The sequence below is a fragment of the Dreissena polymorpha genome, chromosome 4, assembly GCF_020536995.1.
Source record: "Dreissena polymorpha isolate Duluth1 chromosome 4, UMN_Dpol_1.0, whole genome shotgun sequence".
Lineage (NCBI taxonomy): Eukaryota > Metazoa > Mollusca > Bivalvia > Myida > Dreissenidae > Dreissena > Dreissena polymorpha.
Window position 1 is genome coordinate 137727711 of NC_068358.1, and position 9927 is coordinate 137737637.

A 9927-nucleotide genomic window follows, 5' to 3' on the forward strand; every position below is an offset into this window, starting at 1 on the left:
GCCATGAGGGGTCATTAGGAGTTACTTTGTAGCTGGCGCTGACAACATATTTAAATCTGGTTGTTGCTAGCTCCCGCTTGAAGGGTATCAAGTCGGAGGCTTTAGCGATGGATGCGGGTAAGTTGTTCCAAGTGGTGATAATACTCGGACAAAAGCTGTGGCGAAAAAATGAAGTGGATGTTGATAATGGCAGGTACTTGATGCAGTGGTTAACCCGTGTCCGGCTCGAGCCAGGGCAAAGGTATTTGGTTACTGGTATGTCCAAAGGTCGTTGGTCATCTTGTAGACCATTGTCAGTTTTTCTTTGGTCCTTCTGGACTCTAGAGTTTTCCACTGTAGGTAGTCGAGCATTGTTGTGACGCTACTGGTGTTGTGGTATCGGTTCATCGCATAACGGGCTGCTCGTCTTTGGACCATCTCCAGATCGTCCATGTCCCGCTAGTGTTGAGACCATTTAATGTAGTGGTGTGTAACCTACGTCCCGACAAATAACAAGTCGAAAATAAAACGACAGTTATCATTAATTCAGATCAAAAGCAATTATCCAATCATTGTCTTCTTCTCAGATGATGTAGGCTTACGATAGAAAATGGCGAAAGAAAACAAACGTACAATTTTGTCACACGAAGAAGTTGAATTGTTAATGAAGCTTGATGCCAATGTGTGTTCTAATGTATGTTTGTCTTATTATTTTCAATGAGTGTTATATTTGCATTGCAAGTCTCAAAAACTAAGGGCATTAATATAGTTATGTATCGATTTAACGTTTCGGCACTTGTGACTTATGTGTAACACCCACAGGTTGCAACTAATAGAAGGCACAAACATGTGTCCAGTAAATCAAATCTACATTTTATACCCAGTGCTTAATTTCTAAAAATTTGTTACATATTTTATGTTTTAATAGCTCACATGGGAACAGCTTTGCTTGTGCCAAAGTTAAAAAAATATCGGTGACTAAATTTAGAGAAAGCGTTCACATTTGGTATCTTCAGATTAAGTTGTATCGAGCAGTCAACAGGGCCCTCAATCCATTTTAGGGGAAGCGGGTTGCTACCCATAGCAGGGGGAATTTTCGCGGCGTTTCCCTTTTTGGGGGATTTTTTTACTTACTATCTAATTATTACATTTGTACATGTTTGCACTATATTAATTGCTTATTTCATAATTTAGTATGTTTGACAAGATTAAATTAAAATAGAATTGAGATATAATAATCATGAGACATCTATCTATAAAAAAAAAAAACATTTTTTTTTTTTAGGGGGAATTTTTCCCCAAAAAAGGGGAAAAAAGTATACTTTTCAGGGGGGGGAATGCGGTCGAATTTCGGCCATGGATTTGACAGATTGAGGGCCCTGGTCAAGAAAACAAGTAAAAAAATTCTATTAATGCAAACAATTCATCAATACATATTCAACCTTCACTGATTTATATAATTCCTGTTAAATCCATGTAAAAATTGTTCATTTACGTCGTGTTTAACCACTTAGAGCCAATTGTTCCATACACACCCACAACACCATCCACTACACACGTTGTTTACCTTACATCGAGACATCGCATCTGAAAAGTTCTTTATTGCAATAGGCAATAGGCCAACAAAACTATAAAATGCGATTTACTGTACATATTTATACAAACTGAAACAGTAATTAAACTTTTTTGTCCCCTTTTTGCGCTCTCTCTGTCAGTCTGTCACGCTTTTCTTGATCCTGCTTTAAATGTTCTTCATATTTTTTCATGAAACTTCAAAACATGGACAGATGGCAATATGCAGGTTATTTTGTCAGGACCCTCAATCCATTTTAGGGGAAGCGGGTCGCTATATATAACCTCATGAGGGGGAATTTTCGCGGCGTTTCCCTTTTTGGGGGATTTTTTACTTACTCTCTCAAATGTAATAATGAGAGAGTAAGTAAACAAATCCTCCAAAAAGGGAAAAGCCGCGAAAATTCTCCAGAGATGGCCCTGAGCCATAGTCAGTCCCTGTCAAAAAGATCTCAGTCAGTCACACTCAGCCATAGTCAATCCCAGTTAAGATGGTCTATGAAGAAAGTAGCACTCTTTTTTTAAAAACCAATTTAGCAGTCAAAGTAAGACTCTTAACATTTTCCCCAATTAAGAAAAAAAACGCGTACAATTTTTCCCCCAAAGTGGAAAATCGCGCGTAAAATTTCCCCCACATAAGGGCTAAAGGCCCCATCCCCCCCCCCCCCCCCCCCGAAAAACCTGCAGGTCATTTCATTTTGTTCTTACGTCGAGAATTCGTGTTGCTATGGCAACAAATAGACCAGAAATATTGCTGAAAATGGTGGAGTTTCATAGGTAGGGGACATCATTGCTTGGATAAAGTCTTGTTATAACTTCTTTTAGCAATGTAACAAGTGTCTGTTTTATTGGTCATTCTTCTTTTGAGCAAGATAGACACATAAAAGTGCTCAAGAACTGTAAAAACACAAACGTTCGCCATTTGTTCAAATAAATTTCGGCATGTGTATTACAGTGAAAACATTGGATAAAATTTGCATCCAATTAGGACAGGTTATACCAACCGAAAATGTGTATATCATTATTTCACCTTCGTGATATGCCCACACAGTTTTTATGCTAAATTGTTTCATGCAACATTTTCTGAGCATCATGGCAAAAAGTTAAAAGTATTTTCTTTAAAATAAATCAAATATATGAAAGTGTAGTGTTTACATTAGCAAAGTAATCTGCCTCACGTTGCAATTTATGTGGAAGTTTAATTAAGAGGACCAAAACATCGAATTGAATAGGGATAAATTTTGATTGTAACGGTTGAAGTAAGATCCTGAAATTTAATTATACTTGTTTTTTTCAGCATTTTGGTTGTCTGTATTTATTTTCAAGCGTAGTAATGTTAGTGCGACAATGTACTCGGAGCGCTTGTGTGTGACGTCATCACGAGGGCCGTGTTCTTTATGTAAACAAATCAATCAAAATTAAGCCACCCTCGATATAAGGGAATCTTCGATAAAAGTACTGAAAACACACTAGATAAATGCCTAAACAATACAATATTAGTAGTATAATTGGACTGTTAATGAATAATTGTTTAAATGTTTTATGATATTTTGAATTTTGCTATGTTGGTGAAGTTAATTTAAATGCAAACTCGTTATTTTAATTTACTTCTTCCATCATGCCACTGTATTTATTGTTTCATAAAAGAAAAACTGCTGCATATTAAGTTGTGCATGGGCCTGGAAAACTTATTTGTATTCTAGTGGGGGTGAATTTCCTGGTATTAATTTAGTCATGTTAGGGGAGAGATTGTACGGGGGCCTGGTCAGCTCAGTCGGGACAGCACTTGCCCTAATAACCAGGTATCTGGGCTCAAGCCACAGACTGGTCCAACAAATTTCTCAACATGTGACATTTGGCACTCAACAGAGGACCATGGCATTTACAGTTCTCCATGAAACAAGCCCATTTGTTGGGATCTTCATCTGTAAACCTTCTCTCTCAGCAAACTTATCAATTGTTAACAAGAATGTGTCCTTTGCATCTGTGTATTGATAACAGCTGATAAGGATTGCTGCACCATAACAAAAGCAGGGGACCAGTGCACAGGGATATAAGACAAGTTACTTAGTTAAAAAAAAGAATTTGGGCGGGGGTGTCCAAAATAAAAAAGACTTAAACTAGTCCTTTTATTTAATGATTACATTATAATTAACATAAATATCATATAAAAGGGAAATTATTGACCTGCTGCTATTTTGGGGCATTTAAATTTAGCTTTGTTGAGCCCATTTGTTTCAAGACTTAAACACAGATTAATTTACTCAGTTACTTGTATTTTCAGTACCTTCATAGGCTTATAGATGGTGTATGTCACAGAGGGAAGCCAAGTTATGAAGAGTACAAAAAGTGGTGGAACTTGCACGAGTGGTGGTGTGTTGGGGATGCCTTCACTGGCCTATACAAACATGCAGTGAAACACTCGTGGGGAAAAGAGCAGGTACAGAGTGTGTCAATCTGCATATCATTCATTACATTTTAAATTTTTAATGCTAATCATATTTTAGGTGTATAATAATGCCCAATAGATTATTTTAATTTGTATGTCTGTCTATCAATTTAATATCTTTGTCTTACATGCACTGCAATAAACGCAAATAAAGCACATAATAATGTCTTCTGTTAATATTTTAACACAAATTCTTACAAAACTAAATGAATTCATAACGAGTTAACAATTGTAAAGCATAGTCCTGCATTTCATAGATGTCCTAACAGATAAACTGACTTGAAAATAACACCTAGTTTTCAGACGATGTTTTTGTGTAAATAAGGCATTCATTTCACCCAACATTTCCTACACTTAATGATGAAGTTAATCAATATACTATAAAGTTCGTATAAAAATGAGTATAAGAAAAATTAAGATGTAAAATTAATATTTGGTTTTGCAACTGACTTGCAGCTGCAAGCGCTGGAATTCCATATCAGTCAAGGTTTAATATGAATTTTTGTCAGATGGCAAATATAAACATTCACTTAAGCAATTATGCAACATTGTGTTTCAAATAAGAACATGAAGAAAATGTGATAAAAGACCTACAAACCAATGAAGTCAGTGTGCAAGTTGTATTAAGACAATAGTGTTATCTGTTAACTTTGATAGATTCAGTGTTAATTTTTTATTGTTCACTTAGCAGGCATTTACTTATGTACATGTATTAAATTTACCCTTTGAAATGCTTGGTTTAGATATATTGATGCTCATTGGCCTAAACGCCATTATTTGGGGTTTGGATACTTAGAAATTTAATCATGAGGACGTTATCTCAAGATGTTTAAAAGCCATGAATAAGAAAGAAAAAGGTTGGAATTGGCAAATAAATCAAGAAATCGTTCTAAAGCATTGATAGTGCGCTCATTATTTTGATTCTAAAAGGATATGATTAATATGATAAATAATTTGAAGTTTTCATGAGAACTTAATTTTTCTATGCTTCGTTCAGGTTTGGACTTATTTTTAACCAGGTTTTCCGAAGGAAAAAACTGGTTATTAGATTGGCGAATGCGGGCTGGCTGGCTGGCTGGCTGGCTGGCGGGCTGGCGGAACAAGCTTGTCCGGGCCATAACTATGTCGTTCATTGTCAGATTTTAAAATCATTTGGCACATTTGTTCACCATCCTTGGACGGTGTGTCGCGCGAAATAATTACGTCGATATCTCCAAGGTCAAGGTCACACTTTGAGTTCAAAGGTCAAAAATGGCCATAAATGAGCTTGTCCTGGCCATAACTATGTCATTCATTGTGAGATTTTAAAATCATTTGGCACATTTGTTCACCATCATGGGACGGTGTGTCGCACGAAAGAATCACGTCAATATCTCCAATGTCAAGGTCGCCACGACTAAAAATAGATTTTTTTTAAAAACAAACTTACAAAGGGGGTTAATTTTGTTTGTTCATTTCAAAAGTTCAGTTTGACTTTTCTCCCTTTATCATATTTTTTTTTCACAATGAAAACCTGGTTTTGTGACAATTTTGTCCCTTGTTATTATTTATGATTAGTTATATACACAAAAGTAATTTTCTTCTGTGTGTATAGAACAATTAGTAAGTATTATTTGAAAGTGATAACCACTTTTTGTGACCATGATAGAATTTCCTTAAATTATTGACAAACTCCCTTATTATCCCCCGCCATAGGCGGAGGAATATTGTTTTGGCGTTGTCCGTCCGCCCGTCTTTCCGTCCGGCACTTTTGTGTCCAGAGCCATATCTTGGAATTGGCAGATTTCATTGAAACTTGGTATGAGTATATATATTGATAAGAGGATGATGCTCGCCAAATGGTATTGTACACCATCTGTTAATAATGGAGTTATGGCCCTTTGTATCTTGAAAAATGTTTGTTTTTTAGTCCAGTTCCATATCTTGGAAGTGCTTTGGCGGATTTCATTGAAACTTGGTATTAGTATATATAGTGATATTACTAATTAGAGGATGATGCACGCCAAATGGCATTGTACACCATTTTATAATAACAAAGTTATGGCCCTTTGTATCTTGAAAAAATGATTTTTGTTTGTCCAGAGCCATATCTTGGAAGTGCTTTGACGGATTACATTGAAACTTGGTATGAGTATATATATATGAATAAGAGGATGATGCACGTTGGCGTTGTCCATCCGTCCAGAAAACTTTTGTGTCCACATGTATATTGGCGGGGGATATCAATTCAATGAATTTGCTTGTTTGTTTTAGACATTAAATTCTTAAAGTTCTCAATGCCTGAATTTAGTATGTGTCAAACTAAAAAAAAATGCAACGATGAATCATCATTTTCTTCTGAGTTTTCTTAAAAAAACACAACAAGAAAAGAGGCAAATTCAAACTGATTTGTTATAAAGCTAGATAGTGAAACACAAAGAAAAGACATGCTTAAGAAATCGATATATATTATAAGACTTTCATAAATAATGTTTTTACAGGAATACAGGATTACAGATCTGTTGAAAAAAACTATTTCAAAAAATAAATATCTTGAAACCCAAGATAGTAACATAATTCCTTGCATGTCCTTCAGTTCCTAGAGCAGGTTTCCTCTCTGACAGCTGAATACCAGACTGCGGCCTGTGATGTATTGGTGAGCAGGGAGAAGGAGGTCAGGAGTCAGCTACTGATGGACAGTCATGCCATCTCGCATGCCTCCATGACAGACTTTGACTGGAAACTGAAGGTACCTTACCCATTGGTGTGATTTCAGTGCCAACACTATGATGGGAAAAGAAACACTTTTTAATAATATGGAATAGCACTTTCATCTGCACATGCTACTTGTAAAACTGCAAAATTAATTTTTGTAAAGAAATAAATATATGCATATAAGATGTTGAAATGCCAAGAAAAAGCAATGTGTGTTAAACTTAACAGCATTCATCATAATGGTATAAACCTTGCATTTAATCTTGTTCAAAATAGTTTGCCTCTTTATTTGCAATATTTTTACATTGTTCTATAAATATCACCAGCCATAAATCATGGTGTTCTGACACTATCCTTAATATACACATAACTGGAAGCATTTGATTATTTATAAATTGTATTGACACTTCTCTATTAAATTATACATTTCTTTAAATGGTTTATGTGTAGTGGTATGTACCGGTAGTATAATGCATTTATTCAATGAAGTGAAACTTTCTAAGAGGTAGAGACACAAGTTATGATGAACTTAAATTCCCAGTTTTTGAAATCTATGCAGCTTAATATTTTATGAGCGGCATCATGCGAAATTGGAACTTACGCAATACGCAGCCAGTGTAGCCTTATACTTGTCAGGAGCCACCCTGTCTAATCATAAGACCACTGAACCTTGCATGACTTCATAACAGACATTTTGTCTTCATGCCTTTCATATTATATTAATCATTTTTTGTCCAGCTTGTGCTATCAAGTGACAAGATATCCAGTGTACAAGAGCCACTTCTGTCACTTGATATGATTATTCAAACCAACGATGGCCAAAAGACGGTAGCAGTGGAGCTGAACAAGGGTCAGCTTGCTCATCTGATCAGCACTTTAGAGGCAGCAAATAAGGTATAGGACCTTTTTCTAAGCCCAATTAACCAATTATCTGTGAGCCGATTATGTTAGATAACTGGACAGGTCCACATTTCAATTTTAATATCAGAATGATGTCCCTTTTTGTGCTAATACAATTCAGGTTAAGTGTTGCATGAAAGCAAATACCTTTTGACTACTCCTGGCATCTAAGATGTTTAATTGACATCATTATCAGAACCCACAGAAGATATTTCACTATCACGGCATTATATACCATGGGAGAACTGGCAGACAAAACGTTGTTTTAATAAATAGTGATTAGCCAACTTATAACCAATGAAACCACACTAAAGAAAAAATATCATGCAGTGCTTTCCAGTTTTTTTTTCCAGACACTCCAGGGCCGTTAGAGGGGGGGGGGGGGGTATAGAGGACAGCCAGCTCTATACGTTATTTTTTTACATTTATTGTCCCCTACCGGTTTCACCGGAGGGGACTTATCGTTTGCGCTCTGTGCGTCTGTCACACTTTTCTGGATCCTGCGATAACTTAATAGTTCTTCATATTTTTTCATGAAACTTGAAACATGGTCAGATGGCAATATAGAGATTATGCACGTCTTTTCATTCTGTTCCTACGTCAAGAATTCTGGTTGCTATGGCAACAAAAATTCTGACATTGGTGGAGCCGGGAGGGGACATATATTGCTTGGCAATAGTCTTGTTTATGATGTTTTTTGGTGCGTTTTGGCTTTTAAAAAGAAAACACAGCTTTAATGTCATTGATAACAACATTTTTTAAAATTGTTTTGTTATGGCATGAGGAAAGCACTGCTTGGTAAATTAAGAAGCATAGTGTATTTGAGTGAACGCGTTTTCTGACAAAACTGACATTTGTCTTCTGGGTCATTCTGCAAGATTACTAACATGGTCTGTAACTTTGACATAGTAGTATGTAGATTGCTGTAAGGAAAAATTGAGAGTGTAATAGCAGAGTAAAGAATGTTGATTTTTGGGATCGTTTTTATTTACAAGTCAATCATTTAAATCTTTAATAGTTCTCTAGTTATTAATTCTAAGTGACTCAGTCTAATTAATCACATGATATTGAATGAATAGAAACTGTATTAATGATAATGCTTCCTACAGAGCTTTGATACTTACATGGATGTGGTATTTAAACACTTTCAACACGCCCATACCACCCCTACATCTTTTTGACTTTGACATTGACCTACTTTCAGTTATAGACTTATTCAAAAGGTCCAAATGCTCGGTTAAACCAAGATAACATGTTTTGTCTAAAATCAATTCAATTTGTTGCTTATCATCAATACTACTAACTGAAAGATTTTATACATCTATCCCACACTTGCAAACTCGCATTTCCTGAGCTCATTTTGACCTCTACTTTGACCTAATTTTGGACCAAGACATTCAAATTGGCAAATTAATCAATACTGACAATTCTTCAACTAGCAGCGTAAATTAACATGCAGTATATTGTTTTTTCAGTATTTCGTGGACTATATCTTAAAATTTAGTTTTGTATTATTATAGGCAATTATACAGCTGAAGTCGTAACAAGAATCTGCCATGGAGGTCTGGTTGTGGCTGCTAGGGACCAAATAATGCCTGTGAAATGTGCCATTGGTTCAAGTGACTGTAGTGTGACACTGTGCAATATGTTACTCAGTTTTATATGGCTTCATATATATACATACTATGTAATAAAATTAATAAAAAATCAACTATGCTGGTCATTTGTAATCTTTTTTAATAAACAATAATATCATGTAACTTGGTCAGAACATTTATGTTGATGATTTTGCCAAGTTCTTTCGTGGGTCACATGAAGTAATAAACTAGGTCATTAGGTAAAAGTAAAGAAAAAACTTGTCATCGCTGAAGAAGTTGCATTTATAGTACAACATTCATTAAACTTGGTTTGAAGATTTGCTCTAACAATATTTCGGCTGAATTTGAAAATTGTTTCAGTTCATTGAAAAACAATCAAAAGGGGGCTGGGCATTTTCCTTATAAGGCTGTAGTGAAACTTTGTGAACATTCTAGAAGTCCCATTTTTAGTATAAGCTTCATGTCTGAAACTGGGGCATGTCAGGTATAAAAATCCAGTCACTAGATGAAATTAAAGAAAAAGCTGGTTTAATTTCATCTAGTGACTTGAGAAGTCTTCAAAAAACTTGCTCAGAATGTTTATACTAATATGATAGCAGTGTAGTATCAAATATGATAGCAGTGTAGTATCAAACTCGTTCCAGTTTCTAGACAGATCTGGCTGCTAGGGTATGTGTTAGTTTAGCTTATTGTAATTTTGGCTAAATTGCCACCTTTTTACATGGGTTGAGTTTT

General features: G+C 35.4%; 1 protein-coding gene across 1 annotated transcript; it reads left to right on the forward strand.

Annotated features, from left to right (window-relative positions):
- Positions 1-458: 458 nt before the first annotated feature.
- On the forward strand, positions 459-9313 carry LOC127876806 (COMM domain-containing protein 8-like). Its single transcript, XM_052422265.1, has 5 exons — positions 459-673; positions 3836-3991; positions 6576-6728; positions 7433-7588; positions 9115-9313. Exons 1-5 carry the CDS (start codon positions 590-592, stop codon positions 9136-9138), a joined length of 573 nt encoding a protein of 190 aa, XP_052278225.1. The 5' UTR covers positions 459-589; the 3' UTR covers positions 9139-9313.
- The last annotated feature ends 614 nt before the right edge of the window (positions 9314-9927 follow it).

What these genes read in the sequence shown, in the direction of transcription:
- LOC127876806 (XM_052422265.1), top strand. Translation starts at nt 590, where the DNA reads ATGGCGAAAGAAAACAAACGTACAATTTTGTCACACGAAGAAGTTGAA. An exon ending in ATGCCAATGTGTGTTCTAAT is followed by an intron (nt 674 to 3,835) that starts GTATGTTTGTCT and finishes TTGTATTTTCAG; the next exon opens with TACCTTCATAGGCTTATAGA. An exon ending in ACTTTGACTGGAAACTGAAG is followed by an intron (nt 6,729 to 7,432) that starts GTACCTTACCCA and finishes TTTTTTGTCCAG; the next exon opens with CTTGTGCTATCAAGTGACAA.